Genomic DNA, 25,882 nt, shown 5'->3' on the forward strand with positions numbered 1-25,882 from the left:
CAGCAACGTCATAACCAATTTCAAGGCCCAGAAAGGTAGTAAAGACATCGTTAAAATAGTCCATGTGACTACAGTGGTTCAACCTTAATGTTATGAAGTGACGAGAATACTTTGCGCGCAAAAAGTATTCTCGTCGCTTCATAACATTAAGGTTGAACCACTGTTCAAAGCTCTCAGATTTCATCAAAAATATCTTAATTTGTGTTCCAAAGATGAACGGTCTTACAGGTTTAGAATGACATGAGGGTAAGTAATTAATGACGGAATTTTATTTTTTAATTTTAAGCAGAAATCATGTAAAAAATCAATCAGAACATGACATTGCTTTGGACTAAAAAACAAGCAAGCACTTTCATGTACATCCTGTACCTATTCCAAATCATATTGGCTGCTAAATATGGTAGGTATTTGTGTTTATATGACTCTTTGACCTCCTTTGTTAGGTTAAATTTGTTCCATGTGACTTGTGTCAGTGCAGGAATAGGGTGGAGCACGGTAAAGGCTTCCCCGTGGCAAATGGTACATTCCAAAACCGCATTTGGTCTCTAGATGTTCCCCTTTCAATAAAAGGGGATTAAACATTCCGCACATTCTGCCAGGGTTTACAGAGTCCCTTTGATTGAATTATACAATTATGTTACCATGCTGCAGTTTACGTCAAGCTCTGCCAAAGCTTCCATATGGGAGATCCATTAGCTGAGGGGAATGATGGTCCGTGTTTTGTAACCTTGAGGATGTGACTGGCTGCCTCTGCCTCTCAACGCTTGCTGTTTTTTACTTTTTTAACTAAGTTAAATAGTTATGTGATGATTAAAATATCTGAACTATGCACAGTGATAGAAACGCACATCATTCAGTCACATCGAGACTGCAAAACAAATGATTTCAGATCCGTCTCAGATTTTCAGCAGATGTGTAAAATGCAGATGTTTTCCACTGAACTCTTTTGTTTTCTCTACCTTTTGATGTCTCTTCACAGTTCAATTTTGTGGGAAGAATCCTGGGGCCACGGGGCCTGACAGCCAAACAACTGGAGGCAGAGACGGGCTGCAAGATCATGGTGCGAGGCAAAGGATCCATGAGAGACAAGAAGAAGGCGAGATATTTTTATTTCCTTTTTTCTTTTGTATTTTTAATTCCTTAATGTTTTATTATTTAAAGGTGCCCTAGATTCAAAAATTGAATTTATGTCGGCATAGTTGAATAACAAGAGTTCAGTACATGGAAATGACATACAATGAGTCTCAAACTCCATTGTTTCCTCCTTCTTATATAAATCTCATTTGTTTAAAAGACCTCCGAAGAACAGGCGAATCTCAACATAACACCGACTGTTACGTAACAGTTGGGGTGTACGCCCCCAATATTTGCATATGCCAGCCCACGTTCCCAACATTATGAAAGGCATTAGACAAGGGCAGCCAGTATTAACGTCTGGATGTACACAGCTGAATCATCAGAGTAGGTAAGCAAGCAAGAACAATAGTGAAAAATGGCAGATGGAGCGATAATAACTGACATGATCCATGATAACATGATATTTTTAGTGATATTAGTAAACTGTCTTTCTAAATGTTTCGTTAGCATTTTGCTAATGTACTGTTAAATGTGTTTAAAGTTACCATCGTTTCTTACTGTATTCACGGAGACAAGACTGTCGTTATTTTCATTATTAAACACTTGCAGTCTGTATAATTCATAAACACAACTTCATTCTTTATAAATCTCTCCAACAGTGTAGCATTAGCCATTAGCCATGGATCACAGCCTCAAATTCATTCAGAATCAAATGTAAACAGCCAAATAAATACAATACTCACATAATCCGACGCATACATGCAGTTGTAAAGATCCATTTTGAGGGTTATATTAGCTGTGTGAACTTTGTTTATGCTGTTAAAGGCAAGCGTGAGCTCCGTGGGTGGAGAGCACGAGCAATTAAAGGGCCAGCAGCCCTGAATCGGTGCATTTCTAATTATGCCCCAAAATAGGCAGTTAAAAACATTTATTTAAAAAAATCTATGGGGTATTTTGAGCTGAAACTTCAGACACATTCAGGGGACACCTTAGACTTATATTACATCTTGTAAAAAAACATTCGATGGCACCTTTAAATGTCTCCCTTCTTTCTTTCTTTCTTTCTTTCTTTCTTTCTTTCTTTCTTTCTTTCTTTCTTTCTTTCTTTCTTTCTTTCTTTCTTTCTTTCTTTCTTTCTTTCTTTCTTTCTTTCTTTCTTTCTTTCTTTGATGATGGAAGAGCTTGTGAGCTGTGTTTTTGCTGCATGTTTTATGGTGAAGACCATATACTATCTTTGTGACGGCGCATAACTAACAGATGCCAAATGGAAAGAGACAAAATCCAGGCAATTCCATTTTAATGGAATTCCTGACGGAGTCTGCATGGCCTTCCCAACTGTAGAACTGAGGCAGACGATCTGCCTGCCTCCAAGGCTGCCTGACACAGAGGAAAAATGACTTGCATTAAAATGAAAATGAGTGCTATTAGAGAAAGGAGAATTCTGTTTTTCAAGCTCAAAGAACAGAATACTGTTTCACTTCCTTGCAGTGTCTCCTCCTACACCATTTAGTCCAAGTTTTTAGCTAAGAGTTTGGGCATGTTGCAGATATTCAGTACTTTAAACCAGCAAAATCAAGAACAGAACAAATAACTACTAAAGGCTGTTATGTTGTAATAGCATTGGTGCTTTTCAAAGGTGTTTGATGTCATCCTGTTTGATTTCAATGTGGTATTCAGACACTAGCAACTACCATTCAGGCCTGTTTTCCACTCCCACACACCAAGTCTGTAGTAGTGATCCACAGACGGATCATCAAATGTCTCCTTTTTACATAATAGAAATCACTTGTTTTATCAGTTTGAGACTGTTGTGGATACACCATCTGGGTTTATTCCTCACAGCGCAACTTCTTGTGCCTACACAGACATGCACATAAAACATTAAGAGCATACACTGTAATATATTGGGTTAGAGGCATTGATGAGATTCAGACTGATGGGGAATTAATGGAACACAATGAGCTGAGATGCCTTAGGCAAAGTGCCATTCTCTCACTGTATTGCACAATTTATGTCTATCACACCAGAGATACTTATACTTATTTGTACGGTAGACGGAAAAACAGACTGGTGGCTCAGCATTCTTAGCCAGACTAGGTCTTGCAAATCTAGGAAGTGCAGAACAAACAATTGAAACTGAAAGTTTAAACCTCAGCTGTTTCTAAAAGTTTGACATAATTGTTTTCTGACCGCAGCCACTAGGGTTGTACAAAAGGCTGCTGTCATAATAGCATGTCAAAATTAAATTTGTAAAAAAGGGGTTTTGAATATTGTGTTAAAATGAATGCTGGATTGTTAAACCATCAAGCCCTGTAGTGTTCTGCAAACTTATTTTCTGTAACACTGAAGCTACTCTGACAGCAGAGCGAAAATTGTGCATAAATCTTGTGAAAAATTATGGCAATCAAGGAAGAGAGAAAAATAAGAAGTTACAGCCGGGGGCAAACAAGTCAGGCGTCAAATGGAGATGCCATCTGCATCTGTTCTCTTTCTCTAAATTAGATTTACCGTCACATTTCCTGGAATAAACTCACAATAGGGTTATTTTTTTTGGCTGTGAAAGGTGTTCATAATTAAAGCGTGAATTTATCCAAACATCAAAATTCTGTTGTTTTATTTACTCACCTTCATGTCTTTCAACATCTGTATGACTGACTTTTTTCTGTGGAACACAAAAGGATAAGCTTAGCAGAATGTACAAGTTGTTCTTTTCTTCTTCAGTGAAAGTGGAAGGGGACAGGACACTGTCAGGCTCCAAAATTAGCAAAAAAGTACAATAAAGTAATTTAAAGGGTTAGTTCACCCCAAAATGAGAATTGTCATTAATTACTCACCCTCATGTCATTCCAAAACCATAGGACATTTGTTCGTCTTCGGGACACAAATTAAGATATTTTTGATGAAATCCGAGAGCTATCTGACTCCTCCATAGATAGCAATTTAATTACCACTATCAATGCCCAGAAAGGTACTAAAGACACTGTTAAAATAGTCCATGTGCCTACAGTGGTTCAGCCTTAAAGGTGCCCAAGAATGCTTTTTCACAAGATGTAATATAAGTCTAAGGTGTCTCCTGAATATGTCTGTGAAGTTTCAGCTCAAAATACCCCATAGATTTTTTTTAATTAATTTTTTTAACTGCCTATTTTGGGGCATCATTAACTATACACTGATTTTTTCAGAGCGTCGCCCCTTTAAATCGCGTGTTCCCTGCCACACGAGCTCTCGACTATATTACAGCACATTTACAAAGTTCACACAGCTAATATAACCCTCAAATGGATCTTTACAAGATGTTCGTCATGCATGCTGTGTGCATGCATTCGAATCATGTGAGTAAAGTATTTATTTTGATGTTTACATTTGATTCTCTATGAGTTTGAGGCTATGCTCTGTGGCTAACGGCTAATGCTACAGTGTTGGAGAGATTTATAAAGAATGAAGTTGTGTTTATGCATTATACAGACTGCAAGTGTTTAAAAATGAAAATAGCAATGGCTCTTGTCTCCGTGAATACAGTAAGAAACGATGGTAACTTTAACCTCATTTAACAGTACATTAGCAACATGCTAACGAAACATTTAGATAGACAATTTACAAACATCACTAAAAATATCATGCTATCATGTCAGTTATTATTGCTCCATCTGCCATTTTTCGCTGTTGTTCTTGCTTGCTTACCTTGTCTGTGCACAGATCCAGACGTTAATACAGCCTTTCCTTGTCTAATGCTCGAACATGGGCTGGCATATATGCAAATATTGGGGGCGTACATATTAATGATCCCGACTGTTACGTAACAGTCGGTGTTATGTTGAGATCCGCGTGTTTTCCGGAAGTCTTTTAAACAAATGAGATTTACATAAGAAAGAGGAAGCAATGGGGTTTGAAACTCAATGTATATGTCTTTTCCATGTACTGAACTCTTGTAATTCAACTATGCCAAGATGAATTCAATTTTTCATTCGAGGGCACCTTTAATGATATGAAGCAATGAGAATACTTTTTGTGCGCAAAAACAAAACAAAAATAATGACTTTATTCAACAATCTCTTCTCTTCCCTGTCAGTCTCCTAAGCAGCTGACGCAGTAAGCACAGTGCAGCCAATAATGAGTCACCGTTCTGACATAGAACACGGAAGCGCTGCACTGTGCTTTAACGATGTCTTTGGTACCTTTCTGGGCATTGATGGTGGTAATTAAATTGCAGTCTATGGAGGAGTCAGATAGCTCTCGGATTTCATCAAAAATATTTAATTTGTGTTCCGAAGTTGAACGAAGGTCTTAAGGGTTTGGAATGACATGAGAGAGTAATAAATGACAGGAGTTTGCATTTTTGGGTGAACTAGCCCTTTAAATAGTGCTATGTTTCAAGCCATTGTGAGGAACATCTTGTGGTTTCATTTTATGGAAAAGGGCAACTTGGATATTCTCAAATTAACATATTCCACAGAAGAAAGAAAGTCATACTGATTTCAAAACCCATGAGGGTGAGTAAATGATGACATTCTTTTATGTGTCAGTTATTCCGATAGCAAACTGTTACATTTGTAATATCGGATGACATGACGGAATAGCCTGTTTAGGCTGTACGCTGTAATTCGGATCATGCAAAAGGAAAATAAAGATTGTGTGAAGTGTGTGTACAAAAGAAATTGAAAATAGACCAAATACACCATTAGGTGCACCATCCTTCAAAGAAAGCTTGCTAAAATCATCTTGATGTGAATTTTTTTGTAATTTATAGCTTGTATTGGATTGGCCTTTTACGTTCACTGTTGATCTATAGCTGTTATTAACTTTTTCACACTTTGCTGTGTTGTGCACAAACCTGCCTACCCACCAAAAGTAGGCCAAAAGAAGACCTCTATGCATTGTGCTGCTGCTTAGACTTTTTCAGAGTCAAAATCACAGTTATTATTAGCACATAACCAGCTGTGAGTAAGACTGCAGCCTTATCGGATGCACATTTTTGATCATCTAATTACTGTATATTTTAAGGAGGTAGCAGCCACTTATTAGCAAATACAACGCCACCAACTGTGATCTGAGACTGGCGTCCCCCGGTCAAGGATGAGGCCGGGCCGTCTATGTCTTTGTTTTTCCTCATTCAAACTTTACCCTTGAGGCCAAGGCAATGTCTGTGATTGCTTGAAGTGGGAACCTCAGAAGGCGGCGAGCGAGTTCACAGTAATTGATTGTTCTGTAGGCCTGAGCTCTGTGTCGTAAACATAAACCCCGCTGTGATGAAAAACCCAGCTGGAGACAATGCATTCAATAAGGCTCAATGCTTGGGACCGAACGCCCCGTTTCTATGGCAACAGGATTGTCACTGCTGTCGGCGGTCTGAACCCTTAGATAAACCGACAGTCCCTTGTCTCCAAGCTAAATGTTGCTAAGTGTCTGTTGATGTTTTAGGTTACGTCCATGTGTAGCTGCACAGTTGAAATAAGAGTCTGGAAAAGTTTCCATGGAAACTGGGGTGCCGCGTAGTCATAGGCAATTGATCCAAAGTCTTACAAATGCCACTGGAAAATACTTTTGAAAAATGTCTTGTTGGAAATGTGGCCTGGCCGGTGGTGCACATGCTTCGACACGTCTTCCAGTGGCGCTTATGCGGGCGACCCAAATCATTTGCCAATCCCACCGCATCCCTTTCTGACTGTCATTTCCTGTCTCTTCTCTGACTGTCCATGTCTTTATTTTTAGCCTTTTTGTTATTTTAAAATCCTCCCTTGCAAGGATCTATCTATCTCTCTGTCTGTCTCTGTCTTGCAGAATTGTCTCCCTTGCAATTCATGAGTGTGAAACATCTGTCTGTCTGTCTGTCTGTCTGACATTCTGTCTGTCTGGAGGAATTGTCTCCCTCTCAATTCACGAGTTTGAAACTTCTGTCTGTCTATCTGTCTGTCTGTCTGTCTGTCTGTCTTAAAGAATCGTCTCCCTCAATTCATGAGTCTGTCTGTCTGTCTGTCTTAAAGAATTGTCTCCCTCAATTCATGAGTTTGAAATGTCTGTCTGTCTGTCTGGAGGAATTGTCTCCCTCTCAATTCACGAGTTTGAAACTTCTATCTGTCTGCCTGTCTATCTATCTGTCTGCCTGTCTATCTATCTGTCTGCCTGTCTATCTATCTATCTATCTATCTATCTATCTATCTATCTATCTATCTATCTATCTATCTATCTATCTGTCTGTCTGTCTGTCTGTCTGTCTGTCTGTCTGTCTGTCTTAAAGAATCGTCTCCCTCAATTCATGAGTCTGTCTGTCTGTCTGTCTTGAAGAATTGTCTCCCTCAATTCATGAGTTTGGTCTGTCTGTCTGTCTGTCTGTCTTAAAGAATCGTCTCCCTCAATTCATGAGTCTGTCTGTCTGTCTGTCTGTCTGTCTGTCTTGAAGAATTGTCTCCCTCAATTCATGAGTTTGGTCGGTCTGTCTGCCTGGCTGCCTGTCTGTCTGTCTTGAAGAATTGTCTCCCTCAATTCATGAGTTTGGTCTGTCTGTCTGCCTTAAAGAATTGTCTCCCTCTCACGTCATGAGTTTGAAACATCTGTATGTCTGTGTCTGTCTGTGTCTGTCTGTCTGTCTGTCTGTCTTGAAGAATTGTCTCCCTCAATTCATGAGTTTGATCTGTCTGTCTGTCTGTCTGTCAGCCTGTCTTAAAGAATTGTCTCCCTCTCACGTCATGAGTTTGAAACATCTGTCTGTCTGTCTCTGTCTGTCTGTCTGTCTTGAAGAATTGTCTCCCTCAATTCATGAGTTTGATCTGTCTGTCTGTCTGTCAGCCTGTCTTAAAGAATTGTCTCCCTCTCACGTCATGAGTTTGAAACATCTGTCTGTCTGTCTGTCTGTGTCTGTCTGTCTGTCTGTCTGCCTGTCTCGAAGAATTGTCTCTCTCAATTCATGAGTTTGATCTGTCTGTCTGTCTGTCAGCCTGTCTTAAAGAATTGTCTCCCTCTCAATTCATGAGTTTGAAATGTCCGTCTGTCTGTCCTGTCAATTCAGGAATTGATTTGGAATTCTTAATTCAGTTTTGAATTGTGTACACAGCCCTGGTTCTCAAACAGTTCTTCTGTTTACTTTTGAACAGGAAGAGCAAAACAGAGGAAAGCCCAACTGGGAACACCTGAACGAAGACCTGCATGTCCTCATCACTGTGGAAGACTCTCAGAACCGTGCTGAGATCAAACTCAAGAGAGCTGTCGAGGAGGTCAAGAAACTGCTTGTCCCTGCGGTGAGTGATTTGCCCCTTTGATCTCCTGACCTTGTGTGTATTTATTGAGAAGAGGTTTAAAAAAATGTGTAGAGTGGCAAAATCACATTGATTCGCCTCAACAAACAAGACTCGTGGAAATGCTGCTTGGGCACTGATAAATGTATTTACTCTAAGGAGTACACGCTTAATCGAAAGAGCTGCGCTCAGCAGGTCTTCGGTTTCCCCGCTAGTTGCTTTGCATCCTTAGACAGGTAGATGTGAGCAGGGAGCAGAAACAGAGTTGCTTTCCTCCCTGAGAATAAGATTGTAGCCAGTGAGCACACATGACTCCAGATGTGCAAAGGTGAGCACCGTGGGCAGTTTTTAATAGGCTTAATTACCTTTGCTTATAAATTAATGAGGAGCTCAGGACTGAAGGGTCAAGACTCAAAAGATCCCCACAGGGGACCAGCGGAAGTCTCAGCATTGCTCTGGGACGCAGAGCTGAATGCCAATTAACCTTTGGGTCTAAAGGAAGTGACAGCAGGTTCGGAGGAAGTGCCATTAGAAGCCTAGTGAGATTTGAGAGAAATGTTCTTTTTCTGTAGTGTTTTTTACAGCATTTTTTTCTTTTTTTTTTAAATTTATAATATAGCTATGAGGCTAGACATAGAAATATAGCAATATTCTTGCATCACTTATATAATCTAAGCTGGATACATTGAAATGTCAAGAAGAACAATTTACTTTTTTAAAAGGTTTTTAGGATTTTAAACTAAAAGGTAATATTAAAGTTAAAAAAGAGGATTGAAATCAAAATTGGATATATTCTAACATCACCATGCCTTGTTAAAGCTGCAGTCCGTAACTTTTTTTGGTTAAAAGTTATCCAAAATCAATTTTTGAGCAAGTACATAACCAGCCAATGTACAAAACTCTCCTTACCATATCCCGATTCACAATGGTAATCTTGTAGTAGTGTTTTTTTTTAAATCTGAATGGTACAAAAAAATTAGAGTATGCAACCGTTCCTCTTTGCGTCATTAAATCACACCTGTTTACATAAAGAAGGAGTCCCAGCTAGTAGGCTAAATCACATGTGAGGATGGTGGATCATTTATAGCCTTTTCTCACAGCAGATGCAGTAATTAAACTTATCATTTTGATGGTGGATTGTAATCCAGAAAGGTCCAAATGTCAATCATCAGTGACAACTGGAGATTCACCCGTAGTCAAAAGCAAAAGACTTTGGACTGCGGAGTGGCTACAGAAATTGAAATCTACAGGTAACGCAAATACACATAGTCACGCAATGATGATGTTGTTAACATTAACAATCTGAGAACAAAGTATAACAATAATAATAATCTGCACGGTCTGATGTGATTTGAGCTAAGCAATCGTTAGATTTAATCATAATTGGCAGCGCTATTTATTGTAGGCTAATGCTTTTTTTCTCAGCTGGTCAGAACAAAAGTTGCAGACATGTTACCTACTTGTTCAGATGACATTTTTCAGTGAAAATTTCTTATTTTGGTCATACTTCCAAGATGTAGAATATGTGATTCTGAAGTACAGTATCCACACCGATGTGGTGATTGACAGCAAACATTAGATTCATCCACGCTGAGGAGCCGTACCGTTGCAAAACCCACGTAAAAGATGATACTTCTGCAAATAACTGCAATTGCAGGTTTCAAACAGAGATGGTGACAAAGAGGCAAAACTTACGGACTGCAGCTTTAACTTTTTCTTGGTTTATTGATCCATCAAATAGAAACATAATCCAGTCAATTACTGATAAAATATTACTCTTGTTTAATATCTGCAAAATAGGTTGCATAGTTTTTTTTTCTCATTTGTTGTTCCATTTCACTCAAATTATTTGTGTGTTGTTGTTGTTAAAAATGAAACTATTAAAAAAAAATGTGTTCATTTAAATAAAGCTTAAATGAAATATAAATATTAGATGCAAGACCAAAACTTAAATGAAAATCAGAAATGCTGCTTTGACAACTAACTTAACTAAATTTACTAAAACTGAAATAAAAACAACTTTATTTACTAAAATTTAAATTAAAATGAAAACCAAAAAAAGCTACTTCAAAATATTAATAAATACTGTAAGAGTATTTAGATAATTATTGTTGCAAATGCCATTTTCTGTTAACTTTCTAAAGTCAAATTCAGAAAAAAAATTCCTTGAGTCTGTAGCATTTCTTGTCGTGAACAGCAGCTATTTAATGTAGAAAGCAGAATAGAATTAGTTAAGAATGGAATTCAGGAATTTTTTGTAATTGTGGAGTGTAATCCCTTCTCTGCTGTCAAAGAGAGAGGGCTTCTGGACTCCCTGTGGTGCTACCATGGTAACCCTCTTGGGGATGCACTGATCCTTGATTGACAGTTGTGCCCTTTCTCTGCAAAGGAATCCTGAATGGGGAATAAGCTCTTTATAAAGTTTAGCACTGTTTACTCCAGGAAGCTCCCGTCTTAAAGGTAAACCCACTGCGTTTGTGTTTGTCTTCATCAAACCATCCGGGGAAGAGTGTTGAGCTTTTTTCTGTTTCGTTTTTTCGTCATTCAAAGCTGTGAGAAATTTGTAAAGTTACTTTTTGTAATAAAATTATGTCCAAAGGTAATGTTTTGATATTTATTTTGAATTCAGTTTGATCTGTTTTAGGCAAGTCATTATGCCAATGACACTTTTTTTCACCATTTTTATATTTTAAAACATTTGTTGAACGTTTCACTGCCAGTGTAAAAAAAAAAAAATTCCTTGTAGCGTTTGTTTTTCAGCTCAAGGCCCAAAACATATGGAAGACATATTTTCCCTCAGAGACTAGAATCTGTAGTCTTTCTGTTTCACTTGGGAGACAAGATATAAAAGAATCCCCATAGCAACAGATCAATCTCTAAGCAAATTCGTCCCATTCATTTCTTTCCTGAATTGAAAGGTGACTAAACGAAAGCTTTTGCATCCAGTAGCCTATATATTTTTTCAATGTATTTTTTTAATCTAAACCATTCATCTTGTAATGCCAGTGTCTGAAAAGACCATCATTTATAGCAGTGTTTCTCAACTCTAAATGTTTTCTGACACAATACTTTTATTTTGAAAGACGTAGGTGAAAGCTGTTGACTCTTCTGTCAGACGAAGTTTAAGTAAAGCGTGCCAGTGTCATTATTCTAACATTATTTACATAACTTGTTGCGAAATAAAAAGTCTTCATCTCAGAAAATCAAACTTTCCTGTTCTGTCAGATGTCATATTGTGCTCACGGCGTGCTCTCTTCAATCGCATGAGCAAATGCGGAGGCACAAGCTGTGTATCACTTCACCATACATTAAAAGCATATGAACATAACAAGCATGCAATGTTGTAGTTACGTTGTCAATAAGTAAGTCATGAAATTACCAAAAAGTACCAATAAATTACGTAACTGGTATGTTGTGTTTTCGTTCTATTCATCAGGAACAGTGTCCATATATTTTTATTAAAGGTGCCCTAGAACTTTTTTTTAAAAGATGTAATATAAGTCTAAGGTGTCCCCTGAATGTGTCTGTGAAGTTTCAGCTCAAAATACCCCATAGATTTTTTTTTATTAATTTTTTTAACTGCCTATTTTGGGGCATAATTAGAAATGAGCCGATTCAGGGTGTGTGGCCCTTTAAATCTCGTGCTCCACGCCCTAAGAGCTTGCGCTTGCCTTAAACAACATAAAAAAAAGTTCAAACAGCTAATATAACCCTCAAAATGGATCTTTACAAAGTGTTCGTCATGCAGCATGTCTAATCGCGCAAGTACAGTGTTTATTTTGATGTTTACATTGATTCTGAATGAGTTTGAGGCTATGCTCCGTGGCTAACGGCTAATGCTACACTGTTGGAGAGATTTATAAAGAATGAAGTTGTGTTTATGAATTATACAGACTGTGTATAATTGATAAGAGTGTTTAATAATGAAACTAGCGACGGCTCTTGTCTCTGTGAATACAGTAAGAAACGATGGTAACTTTAACCACATTTAACAGTACATTAGCAACATGCTAACGAAACATTTAGAAAGACAATTTACAAATATCACTAAAAATATCATGTTATCATGGATCATGCCAGTTATTATTGCTCCATCTGCCATTTTTCGCTATTGTCCTTGCTTGCTTACCTAGTCTGATGATTCAGCTGTACACATCCAGACGTCCTGCCCTTGTGTAATGCCTCGATCATGGGCTGGCATATGTAAATATTGGGGGCGTACACCCCGACTGTTACGTAACAGTCTGTGTTAAGTTGAGATTCGCCTGTTCTTCAGAGGTCTTTTAAACAAATGAGATTTATATAAGGAGGAGGAAACAATGGAGTTTGAGACTCACTGTATGTCATTTCCATTTACTGAACTCTTGTTATTCAACTATGCCAAAGTAAATTCAATTTTTGAATCTAGGGCACCTTTAACAGTTCATGTTAGTATCATGTATTTACCATGGTAACTGTAGTTTCCGTTACCTAACCCAAAATACCACTTTATTTTACTTTGTGCTATTTTTGATATTTTGATGACTGTTGTGGCTCATACCAACTTACTAACTTTATTGTATTATGAAAAACTATTGTATGAATGGGGTATAATGGGGTATTATATAACGATATAAATAGTTTAACTTGTGTTAGTGATATTTCTACAATTAATACTGTATGTATGTATGTATGTTAAGTAAAGTGGGAAGGTAACCAGAAATAAATCTGCTTGGTTCAAATTCCTAAAAATATGTTTTACGGTTTCAGAAAATGTAGGTCCCATGACCAAATCAGTTGAGAGCCACAGATTTGAGCTTGACTTGTGCTCTTCCACCATTTTCTACTAAAATCAAATAGAAAAGAGAAGTGAATTTCACTAGAATAATATAGATTTTTATGCAATTGTTGTTGAATTTAATTATTATAAATGTATTTTCACTAACATGTAGTCTGACTAGTGGCTGATATTCACTAGCTTCGGTCATTTGGCTGGCAGATCTCAGCAAAGCAAGCAGAGAGAAGAGTGGTTGTACACACACACACACACACACACACACATACTCACACTGATCCCACTTTGAAAAGCCCCGCTTTTCTTTCGCTTCTCTGCTTGCTGACATAGTTCATATTATTCTGTGGACTGTCTGCCATGCCCCTCCCTGACCTGCTCTGAACTGAGACTTTACTGTCTGGGAGCTTGACGAAAATCCAAACTTATTTGCTGATCTTTTCTCTTATTTAGGCTTGAATTTTTATACTGTTGCTGTCGATAGATCAGTGCATTTATGGCTGTTTTATGTGTCACATGCACTGATAAATGATTATGTGGAATACATGTGTTGTAGATTAGTGTTTCTCAACCTTTTTGACTCCAAGGCCTCCCGTTGTCCATAATATTCAAAAGCCTCATGACTTCTCCAGGTGTTCATGATATTACTGGATTAAGATTAAGGATTTAAAAAATAAAAATAATAGTTATATAGAGATAATTATAAGAGTTTGTAATTATAAAGAGTTTAGCATATCCTGAAAAATGTACATTCATTATTTGACAAAAGTGTCTACTTCAGGGGAAGTGAACAGTGGAGAAGGGGAAACAGCTTGTAGGATGAGTCGACGGAAAACGGGAATGCAGAGAGGCGTTGATCACAGCATTCCCTGCGAGAGAGTAATGCTATCTGTTTTTTTTAACCTCCTGCTCTTTGGGCCTGCCTTGTTTTAACAGTGGCAGAGTAAATCATCCGCTAGCTGTTAGCAAGTGTGAAACGTTAGCTTCCCCAAGCCACTGCACTGCCTGCTTCTCAAACATTCTAGCAGAGTAGAAGTGTAGTCATGTAGGATCCATCTTTTTAAGGAAGATAAACAATGTTAAATTATTCCTAACAACTTTTTTTCCCATGTATGTGCAGGCTGAAGGTGAAGACAGCTTGAAAAAAATGCAGCTGATGGAGCTGGCCATACTCAACGGCACATACAGAGACGCCAATGTCAAGTCACGTAAGAATGACATCATCAAACATCGACTTGTTTATCTGTCCAGATTCCCTTCCCCTCAAATATCAATTTGTTTCTTTTCAAAGTTTTACTTTTTTACAGTTTAGCTTTATGTTTAGAGTGCTTGCAAGATATTGGAGCACAATATTGATATTCCTCAAACATTCTGGTTAGGGGTTTGTTATAAACCAATCTTTTCTGCAATTAATTAAACCTGAGCCACATATCGTACGTCTTACACTCAGTCTTTTTGTAGATAATTTCAGTTTGAGATAAGCTGTCTATTTTGGGGTTTTGTGAACTTTTTAATTAAGAAAGTTTGAATATTGATTTACAATAATAATGACCTAAACCAGGGATGGGCAGCTCTGGTCCTGGAGGGCCACTGTCCTGCAGAGTTTAGCTCCAACCCTAATCCAACACACCTGAACAACATGCTAGTTGACAGTCGCCTTTTGTCCTTTTGGTGTGTTCAAGCGCAGCTTTTTGGCCGAGATGCAGCCAACAAGAGGCAACAACACAGTCGGCTTTCGTCGACGCTAGTTCTTTGATGTCGGCTTGGTGTGTCCCGGGCTTTAGAAATCAGGCAGGTGAGTTTTTATCAGGGTTGGAGCTAAACTCTGCAGGACAGTGGCCCTCCAGGACCAAAGTTGCCCGTCTCTAATTTTTATGTTGCCATGCAAGCACTATGGATGAATTAATACCCAAACTTCTTATGTGAAAATATTTGCATAGACAGCTGGTTTACTTCTTGAAATGGAAGTCAAGGTAGATTGATTACCACCTCAATTTCTTTTCCCCTCACATCTTTGTGTATTTGCTCTTGTGCATCTTGTTCTGTTTAGCAGCCTTAGCCTTCTCCCTGGCCGCCACAGCACAAGCTCCTCGCATTATCACCGGCCCCTCCCCGGTGATGCCCACTGGGGCACTGCGCACCCCTGCACCTACCGCACCCACCCTCATGCCCCTCATCCGACAGATCCAGACCTCTGCCATCATGCCCACGGGCACGCCCCATCACGCCCTCGTACCACAGACCCCTGAGTCAGGCATCATCTATGCACCCTACGATTACCCCTACACCCTAGCCCCTGCAACCTCCATTCTTGAATATCCTATTGACTCCAGTGGTGTTTTAGGTAAGAGATTTGATTATCTGTTTGTCTTTAAAGGTATTTTGTACAGATTAGGTAATTAAAGGGTTAGTTCACCCAAAAATGAAAATTCTGTCATTAATGGACCCTTCGCTAAGCTCCGCCCTCCTTAGTTACTGTTGCTACGCCTGTCAAGCTTTCGCGTCTGGCAAGTCATTTACAGTATGTATGCACCGGTGTCGGACATTTTCAAGGAGATAATTAGTCATTTTTGGCGAACAGGTGAAATATCTGAAAGAGCAAGACAAAAGGGACTGCAGTATGCATTCGAGGGATATATCCACGACATAATATGCAACCGATTAGAAAATAATTTGATCAAAATTGAAGCTAAAGCTCCCAGCGCGAGCAGCAGCCGCCTCATACGCTGTCCATTCAAATGGGAAACACACAATTTATTGAGGAAAATCTTTGTTCATCCACAGCAGGTTAAGTGAAATTTGTGAAAATAACCTAATAATTATAAATCAAACAGCTTATCCATAAGTCTTGTGGAATAAACACAAGACGTTAGCCTGACCACTTTGCAATGATAACATTCTCCCGCTTATATTTTTAGCACGCCAGGCTAACGTAACCCCGTCTTGACTTTAATCATTTTATTTCACGTTCAAATATATGCATTATGAACAAAGAACCGTCATTATTTCCAAGCAATGATGTGCTGAGTTAGCTAGCTTGCTAACCTACCCGTCAGATTGTCCTACCCGGGCTTACTGCATATGCATACATCAATATTACATCATTGTTGTCATGATAAATAACACAAAATTACGGTATGTGCATTATTATAAGGGTAGGTTCAGGGTTGGGGTAGATGTAGATGTTAATAAAGCCATAGACCACATTAATATCACACTGGAAGCACAATCTGATAGGTAACGTTAGCATTTTTCGGATTTTGTCAGATTTTGCTAGCATTACCTACTGTTTCAATGGGAAGTAGCAAAATCTGACAGGGTAGCACAAATTGTCAGAACGCCGGAATTTCTCTACTTCTCCACTTACACAAGATTACACAACGCTTTGGCATGTTCCCTCGCTCGAAAGCTTGACAGACCTCCCGTGCCTAGTAACGGTTGCTAAACCACGATTGGCCTGTGGCGGTTTTCGGGCGTGGCTTAGCAAAGGTTCAATTACTCACCCTCATGTCGTTCCAAACCCATTTGTTCATCTTCGGAACATTAAGATATTTTTGACGAAATCCAAGAGCTCCTTCATAGACAACCATTTAATTACCACATTCAAGGCCCAGAAAGGTAGTAAAGACGAGAATATGTGTGTGACGCATATGTGTGGTGCTGATGCAGGAGCCGCCCAATAATGAGCCAGCGTTCTGACATAGAACCCCGAAAGAACCCGGAAGCACTGCACTGTGCTTACTACATAAACAGTGAAGGTGAATGACAGGGAAGAGAAAAATTGTTGAATAAAGTCATTATTTTTATTTTCTTTTTGCACACAAGAAGTATTTTCATTGCTTTATAAAATTAAGGTTGAACCACTGTAGTCAAGTGGACTATTTTAACAATGACTTTACTACCTTTCTCGGCCTTGACAGTGGTAATTTAATTGATGTCTATGGAGGGGTCAGAGAGCTCTCAGATTATATCAAAAATATGAACTAAGATGAACTAAGTCTTTCGGGTTTGGAATGACATGAGGGTGAGTAATTAATGACAGAATTTTCGTTTTTGGGTGAACTATCCCTTTAACATGGTTTGGAGTTATGACTGGGCGGTATGATATACCCAAAACGTATAGTATTTGTCAAAAGGTTGAGATTTTGCTATACTGTTCATCTGTCTATAGCAGTTTTTATTCAAAATTTTATATGAATAATAATATCATTTTATTTTATTCAAAAATTATTAAAAATATAAATATTTTACATATATTTTATTATATACATTTTATAATATTTTAAAAAGATTTATTATATATTTTGTTTTATTTCACATTATTTTCTGTCTGATATATATATATACCGCCCAACCCTGTTTGGAGTACACAGTTTGTCCACATTTGCCCAGAGTTCCAGTAGACTAATTCCAGCGTTCTGTCTTGTCCTTGTAGGTATGGCTTTCCCGACAAAAGGCTAGTAATGCTCAGGGGTTTTACAGTCTTCAGCCCATACGAGTGTTAAAAATGCTTTGCTTTACAGCTGCCTTGGAACAAAAGAGCAAACGAAGAAACTGATTTTTATAAGAAACAAAAGACTAAAGATCATTACTACTCATGTTTACACTGGTCTTAACTGTTTTGTTGACTTATTCATAGATTAAAAATGGATATTTTCAGATAAATACTGATAAATAAGCCTTATTACATTCCTCTGTTTGAAAGTAATCTATATTTGTTTAGCTTGTAATATTTGTATCACTTATTTTTCCTGCAACTGTATCTTAGATATTTAGAGAGTGATCAGTATTATTGCTAATATAACATGCTTGTGAAAAACTTTCTCCATGAAATAGCCTGTAGTGAATTCATATTATCTGAAGCATCTTGTGTGTTGAGAGGAGGAATACAAGGGCTCTATAGTCATTGTATAAATTAGTCAGAGCGTTAAAAAAAAGAACCATTTGTGTTTTAATGGAAATACGTCAGATTTACTGGGAAATTGAGAAAGGGCAACAACATATGATGTGATTTCACAATGGAGAAAAGGTCACTTGTGCCTTGTAATTTGGATTTACAAGCTTGTTTGTGAAACAATTTTGTGTGAAATGTCGTTTTAATGTATTTTGATGATTAATCTGTTAATTCTTGTTTTGTTGGCAATGTTGCGCTCTGAGCAGGTGCAGTGACTACTAAAGTACGAAGGCAGGATATGCGCGTCCATCCTTACCAAAGGGTAGTGACCGCAGAACGAGGTTAGTTTAGCTTCAGTGTTCAAACTGTGCTCTGTGTGTGTGTGTGTGTGTGTGTGTACTTTCTCTTCTTCGGTAAGCTGATTACACTGTCTTTTTCATTGCATCTCACTCAATACAAAGAGATGAACTGTTTTTAGCAACTTCTAACCTGCCAAACAAAAAGCATCATTTGAGATTTCAGTGTTGCTGTTATCAGGTATAGTACGTGCCAGTCATACCGTGCAGGGTTTGTTTACTCACTAAACCTGCCAGCCTAGAAATGCATTGAAACTGAAGGTGTTATCATCTTACTTGTATTATATTTTGAGCATGTTCTTGGGGTCACTGAAGCAAAGGTTAAAAAATAGAATACTGTAACAAAAAAAAAAGAAATAATTTTTACAATAGGTCAAAACATCCTTAGCCTATATCCCAAAGTATACTACTTTTTTTTTTTTTAAGCATACGTGATGGTCAGCGTACAGTGCACGTGACGCGAATTTCGGCGTCATGCCTTGTACACACAGGTCGCACATGCGCAGTTCATTTTTTTGCAGTAATTAGTTTATGGCCCTGGGGGCGTCGATTCACAAGGTAGTCAAAGAAAAACAGCATAAACAGAACAGACCGGAACTCATGCAAGCTACAGCGACAATGGAGGCCTACATAGATGACAGATTGTGTGAAGAGGTTAGAAAGTACACTCAATTGTACAACTCTAGCATGAAAGGATACAAACATATTTACATGGTTGTATCTCATGGCGAGCGATTGCTCAAAACTGCGCATGCGTTGGATGCCTGTATACACGTACGAGTCAAGTGAAGTATAGAGGGTATGCACGTGACGTCACCGTTGACCGTTATGATTGCGGTTATGCCCACTGAGTGGCAAAAAGTCTGAGTGGCAGTATTGGTTTTCAGCGTGAATGCCGCAAAAAACTCACAAAACGAGAATGAGCTTTGCGATTGACTGTACAAATAGCTTTGACACAAAATCTGAAGTATATTTTTACAGACTGCCGAAAGCTACAGAAAAAAGAAGCAAATGGATCACTGCAGTTCACAGAAACAACTGGACTCCAGGCAGAGAAACATGGATTTGCGTCAAAAACGTTAGATTTTGGGGTAAAATCATACCGTATATATTGTATTGTTATATATTGTGTTGACAACTCATCAATTAAATATTTACTATCTTATATTCTGCATAATTGGGTGTTTTTAAATAAACACTGACAAAAACTATACAAGTTTTAAGGCTGAACGATATGACGATATATATAACATTGATATAAGTGATCACTCCAATTTAGACCTACCTATATTGTAATTATATAAAGTGTTCACAGGCAGATTTGCTTTATGTATTCGCCCTGCGTCGAAATCAGGCACATATAAATGTCAGGAAACACGAATCCTGGCTGCATGTCAATATCCATGGATTAGGTTTCTTTGACATGTTATAAGCAACACTTTTAAACCCAACCTTTAGTGCAATCGTTTGTTTTACTCGCGTTTTTGCAGTTTCCCCTATTAAATCCAGTCATGCAGCAGGTTCTTTTACCACTCAGTCCAGCTGAGGGAGCGCGTTCCGGCGGGAAAGTGACCTCAGTGCATACCCTCTATACTTTGCAAGGCTGTGCGTTCGACTGTGCACGTACGTTAGTGTATTCATAAAAAAAAAAAATTAAGTATACCCAGGGCTTATGACAACATTCCAAACTCTGAGATTTAAGCTTTGTTCCAGAATCTAGTGAGCTACTTTCCGAGAAAACATCCCAACCACCATGGAACATCGTTAACGTACAATTTGGAACACTCTACTTAGATTTCAGTAAAGTTTGCAGTTAGCATGTTGCTAAGCTAACAGTGTGATACTTTGATGAGGATAAAGATACATAGAACACAAATACTGGATAAAGTATACTGAACTATTTTCAATAAAGTTTGCAGTTAGCATGTTGCTAAGCTAACAGTGTGATACTTTGATAAGGATAGAGATACATAGAACACAAATACTGGATAAAGTATACTGAACTATACATAACAATGCATTCTGGGATTGCTTTTTCCGTGAAGGATTCATACTATTCTGGCTTAGGCTAAAATGAGGTAAAACAGGCTAATGTTAGCCTTCACATTGGGAGTGTGCCTTAAAATACTGCCTCTGTAAGCAGCTCACCAGGTTTTGGAACAGATTATTAGTATGATCTGATAACTTCAGCACTTACATGCATTGTATATTAAGACAAACATGACCTGAAGCTTAATGGTGGACGTATGTAGATGAAAAACAGCTAGTGCGTTAGAACCACTTTGGGTTCACAGAACCTTCATGGAGCAAAACTGACTGTCCACTGCACTCCTTACACTGATGACGTTGTGATGGCCTTCAGGCTCACAGTCAATGAAGGGTAATGGAGCTCACCTGTTTGTTTGCTTCTGTTTATTCTTCATTTGTCATTCCTTTGATATCCTTTATTAGTTTTAGTGTATTTGCAGATAATTTTATGCCGCTTAAGTACATTAGTGTCCATTTAAATCTACTTTCCAATCCTGATCCATTGAAACAGTTTTTGGCAGCTTTTTTTTTTTTTTCTGAATAATGGAACAACTTTACAAGATGTAGTTTTTGGATGAAGATTTAAGATTGAATGAAATAATGAAACATAATCTTATTTGTCATAGTTCAACCTGGCCAGACCAGCATAAATAATGTTTAGGAGATGGGTGCAATTAGAATATAATGCCAGTTTTCTCCAATTTATGATACAGATGTATAATTAATCATATTAAATGAGAAATTTCAATACTGCATATTATTCCATGCTTGTTATAAGCTGTATCTCATTACAGAATTTCTTCTGTAAAGATACTTTGATTTCTGCATATTCTGATTTGCAATGCATTCTTTCATAATGCGTTCTCATTTTACATATTTTATTTATACCTTTTACTGCAGTTTTAATGTATAGATCAGTTGATAATTGTCGTTTAGGTTAAAAGTAATCATTTCTGGCCCGGGTCACTGAGCATATTCATAATAAAAGTCTTTCAAATGCCTTAAATGGAATAAACTGGATCTAAGGGAATTACAGCACCAGCTTTTAAAGATTGCTGTAATGAAACTGAATTAAACTCATATTACAAACACGTGGTTGTGCCAAAACTGTACATATAATAACTATGACTCCTGGAAAAAAAACTGTAAACGTGAGAATCTACTGATCAATATAAGTGAATTTCACTCCCATAAGACTTTAACATGTCATAATTTAATAGACCAATACAACTGACCAGTTTAATGCATAACAATTGTGAAATTGCACAAAAAGTCAAATCTATCTTGTTTGGCTTACTGCCCAAAGCCATAGAAAGATCTCCGAGATTCCTGAGCAGGGAAAATATATATTCCTAGAACCTGGCTTGGACAGTGTCACATGAGATGGGCTAGACCGTTATGAAGGTTAGGACTTGTTTGAGAGTGTAAGTCATCATATGCACTGCCCATTTTTTCCTAATCGGAGCATTGTAAAGGTGTTTGGGAGTGCTTATGATCCCTTAAACTCGCCATTCAAGAAATTTCTCATCATAAAAATATGGCACAAGTATTTTGCACTGAAGATTTTAAATCACCAGCTCCTAGTCTGCACTACTCAGACAGAGCAAAGTGAAACAAGAAAAAAACAAAACGCAAAAAACCTCATGAGATGTTAGGTTGTTTATCAAAGCGGGACGGTCACACACTGTGCCTGCCTGTTAGCACGAGAACAACAGATGAACTGACGAAATATTCCATTTTTGGTTTGTTTGTTTCTTGTTTGTTGTTTTGCAGTAAGCTTCTTTTTGAATTTTGTCAAATGTATGGAAAAAAAAAAACAGTTATCGTGTGTGATCTTTTAAAGATGAGTTTATGAAAGCAATATGTTTAACTATAAAGCAAGAACATTTATGAAATTCTATTGTATTTGTAAATTAATAGGGAATTTATGAGCATGTAAGCTTAGAGAACAATGCCATGTTATTTTTCCACAAGGGGTACATTTTGTTTTTTAGGATGTCGTACCTGTGACAGTCTTGATACACTGTCTTATAAGTTATAGGCTAAGAGTTTATCAGCTTGCGAAACAAGTAGACTTGTCTTTATAATTGTTTTCTTGTGTTTGTAGTGTTGTTTTAGCCCTACATTTCAGCCAATGTGCTTTAGTATCATTCTGTATTTTTTTTTGTTTTTTTTTGTAAATAGTCCGATTTTAAAGGCAATAAAATTTGAGTTAAAAAACCCACCAAACGTTTTGTACTGTCTAGAAATCTTTTGATTAGCCTGTCACTCTCTGATTTTACTTCTCTCGTCACATCTCTGTAACTACTCATGAATCCATATCATTATCACTAGCAGCTTTGTGGCTTTGTACTGAAGCAGCACTCTAATGCTTAATAGCAGTCAGAGGATCCTTCCTCCTAAATGTTTGCATCTCTTAATCCAGGATTGATGCCCTTTTACATCTTGCTGTCAGTTTTTCCAAACACCCAAACTCTGTTGACTGCTACTAACTATTAAGTGCTGTTAGTTTAATTCGTAATGACTCTGTAATTGATTTGCCTTTTTGCTTCTTTAACCATTTTCACCTGGGAGATGGGTTCTGGAGTTAAATCATGAGGCTTTCATGATTTTGCTGTGTTAATGTAGACATTGAGCAGTTTTCTCTTACAGTAGCTGTAATTAGTAATGTCATATTGTCATCCAACCGTCACTAGCTGAAACTAATCTCCTTCTCTATCTTTTTTCTTTTGTGTCCTTTTTATGTCCTTTTATTTTTTTTTTTCGTTTCCCCTCTGTCTGTCCATTTTTATTTTTTTTTTCTCTAACAACCCAGCCGCCACCGGCAACTAACCAATGACCCTCTGAACTCTTCACCCAATGATGACCTGACCATTGCCTGCCTGCTGACCAGTTCTCTGGCTCTCGTCCTTCGCTTCTATGTTTTGGCAGCCTGCTGGTGAGCCCAGAAGCAGCTTTAATTCGCTTAACACAGCCGAGAAGCCGTGATGGCCCCACGCCACCACCCGCAGAACCGAATCGCTCCCCTTCTCAAACTGAGGACCTCCTTGGTCAGGTGACCTGGGCTTCCCAGCCTGCACTGAAGTGTCATAAAGCAATAACGCTGTCTGGGTGACACCTAAAATCCTAATGTTAGCCCTTCACATGCACACACTAAATAATTTTATTTGTTTCTAAAAATGAATAATTGACCATAATGTTTAAAACTCTCAAGTTTGTGCACTGCAGTTCTCATAACATCCCGAAGAGTTAAAAAAAAAAAAAAAAAAAACCCAGCAGTTTACTTTAAAACTGACTTATAGGTCCAAAAAAGGGATGTAAAAGCCATGCTTGCCTTCTTCGGAGAGCTGTCGAAAAGCATTCAGACACACGAGGAAGTGTACAAACACTGAACATCAATTAATATCTTTTTGATACGAGGGTGCTGCACAGGAAATGATGATATATTTTTCACAGGTGATCCTTTTTTTGTATTAAAAAAAGCAGTATTGTCAAAATGTGATGAGCAAACAACGTTTATTTCCTTATGACAAATATTTAGAGACCAAAACGGTGTCTTTTTTTAAATAAAAAAAACAAACAAGTGCCTTATTTTACACAATATCATCAATTACGAACAAGTATGAATGTCCATCAATGTGTTTTATGCCAACATATCAGGTACTTCTGTTCAATTCCTCTTTATCGATGATCATGAAAACAAGAGGTGTACAGAACAATGTTACAGGCGTTACACTCAAAAACTAATGTTTTTATGTGCATTTTATAATTTTTCTTTACAAATAATGATTAATAAGAGTTTTACCCTGTCACACTACATTACAGTAGGTACTTCTTGAGCCCTTTATGCTCGCAATCTGTTTGTTTTTGAAAATGTTTGTGTATGTTTATAGAGCCGTCACTACATCTGTTATACAGCAATGAAGCACATCGATATGAAACTATTACTTAGATTCCATATTTTTCACTCGGCTTATATCTCAAGGAGCAGTTACTCAATTCAGCAGGTTGAAATTTCTAAAGGTTTGGGGTTAATTAGTACAGAACTCATTTTATTCCTTTTGAAGAATTGAAGTGTACTAGAGGAGCATGTTTGTATGCAGACATGTCACATTTCTCCATACCTTTCTATGCAAATGAGTTTCAGTTTTATTAAAATGACTGAATAAATTTCCTTCAGTTGGTCTTCCAGTGCCATTTCAGTGCTTAAGAACAATGAAACTAAAAGCCTATTAACAAATTATGATTACATTTTGTTATTTGGTTATCATAACTGGATTTTGAGAAGATACATCTCCTTTTTTTTTTTTTTTATAATAATATTGGTTGTATTTATGCAGAGCAAATGCAATACTTTTTAGACGTTTGAGGTTGTGATCCAGTTGCATGTCATTTTTTTTTATTTTTTATTATTAACCTGGAAATTGCTAAAGGAAAAATCCTGCAAATATGTTTTTATGAGGATCTCTCACCCTGTCAGCTTGACCAGGAACTGGAGTTGTTTGTTAATTTGTGTTTTTTGGTTTAGTGTTTGCTTTCCATGCAGTATTACTATAGACTATGTCGGTGTGTGAGAGCATGTGTGTTTACTGATGATTGTGTGAGTGAGTGTTTGTGTATTGTATATGCCAATGAACTGCAACTTGCCATTCAAGCTTATTATTATTGTCATTTTTCTTTCTTTTTTTTCCTTTTTTTTTGCAAACCCAAGCAGCTCCCTGCATTGGAAAATATACAGTCCTATTTATAACCATTGTAACATTTTATAATGTATTTTTCTATCATATTTTGTATGTGAGAAATAACATTAAATCACATTTCCAGATATGAACAGTATGCCTTATTACAAAAATTGATATGAGAGAGACATTTTTTTCCATGATGACGATATTCCATAGGTGATGGAAAATGGAAAACCCCATTTGATGAACAATATTATTTGGTTTCAGCCTCACTCTCAGCAAGTTTTAACGTGGTTATTATTTGCTGGGGTGTTTGGTTTGTCATTGTTGCTTTGCCTCTGTGCCTTCTTATGTAAATTGTAAGCTATTAACCATTTCTAGTTATATAATTTGATTAATCTTTTCTTGCCGATTGTTCTAACATTTGATGATTTCTTTACATTAACCCTGTCAATAATTTCTTTTGTCTGCTTTGAATCGTTAGAGCAGGATTTGTGTGAAATTAAGCAAAAGAGTGTTTTACTGACTGATATATGCTGGACTAAACTCTGTAATGAGAAGCAATAGCAGATTATTAAAATCATAGTTTTAAAAATTAAACTAACTTGGTCGCTCTTTCTCTTGTGCTTTTTACATGTGCCAGAACACTTTGCCTACTAATCTGATTCAGGTCTGCCGTAGATAATGGAGAAGATCTGGGTCCAGACTTCTCTGTACTGTTTAAATGATCATGAACAAAGCTGCACTTAACATGAAAGTGACAAGATGATTATGGGGCAGAAAAAAGAAAGCGAGAGAATAAGTAAAATCTATATAAATGGTACGGTTGTTTGAGTTGGAAGAAC

At 37.5% G+C, this 25,882-nt stretch overlaps 1 protein-coding gene across 8 annotated transcripts in view; it reads left to right on the forward strand.

The window, feature by feature from the left end:
* qki2 (QKI, KH domain containing, RNA binding 2) overlaps positions 1 to 25,637 on the forward strand; it is a 47,294-nt gene extending 21,657 nt beyond the window's left edge. Inside the window, exons 3-9 of one of the 8 annotated variants that reach the window (XR_007182014.1) lie at positions 980 to 1,096; positions 8,166 to 8,309; positions 14,198 to 14,285; positions 14,765 to 14,872; positions 15,128 to 15,421; positions 17,513 to 18,312; positions 23,171 to 25,637. Coding sequence is in view for 7 of the 8 variants with exons in the window: in XM_048171367.1 (XP_048027324.1) it covers positions 980 to 1,096; positions 8,166 to 8,309; positions 14,198 to 14,285; positions 14,765 to 14,872; positions 15,128 to 15,421; positions 18,238 to 18,312; positions 23,171 to 23,187 (843 nt within the window). In the remaining variant the exon portion in view is untranslated. Of the gene's footprint in view, positions 1 to 979; positions 1,097 to 8,165; positions 8,310 to 14,197; positions 14,286 to 14,764; positions 14,873 to 15,127; positions 15,422 to 17,512; positions 19,216 to 23,170 lie in introns of those variants that run through there. The other 7 variants (XM_048171367.1, XM_048171368.1, XM_048171369.1 and 4 more) reach the window with 7 other exon arrangements.
* Positions 25,638 to 25,882: the final 245 nt, after the last annotated feature.

Source organism: Megalobrama amblycephala, linkage group LG20 (assembly GCF_018812025.1).
Source record: "Megalobrama amblycephala isolate DHTTF-2021 linkage group LG20, ASM1881202v1, whole genome shotgun sequence".
Lineage (NCBI taxonomy): Eukaryota > Metazoa > Chordata > Actinopteri > Cypriniformes > Xenocyprididae > Megalobrama > Megalobrama amblycephala.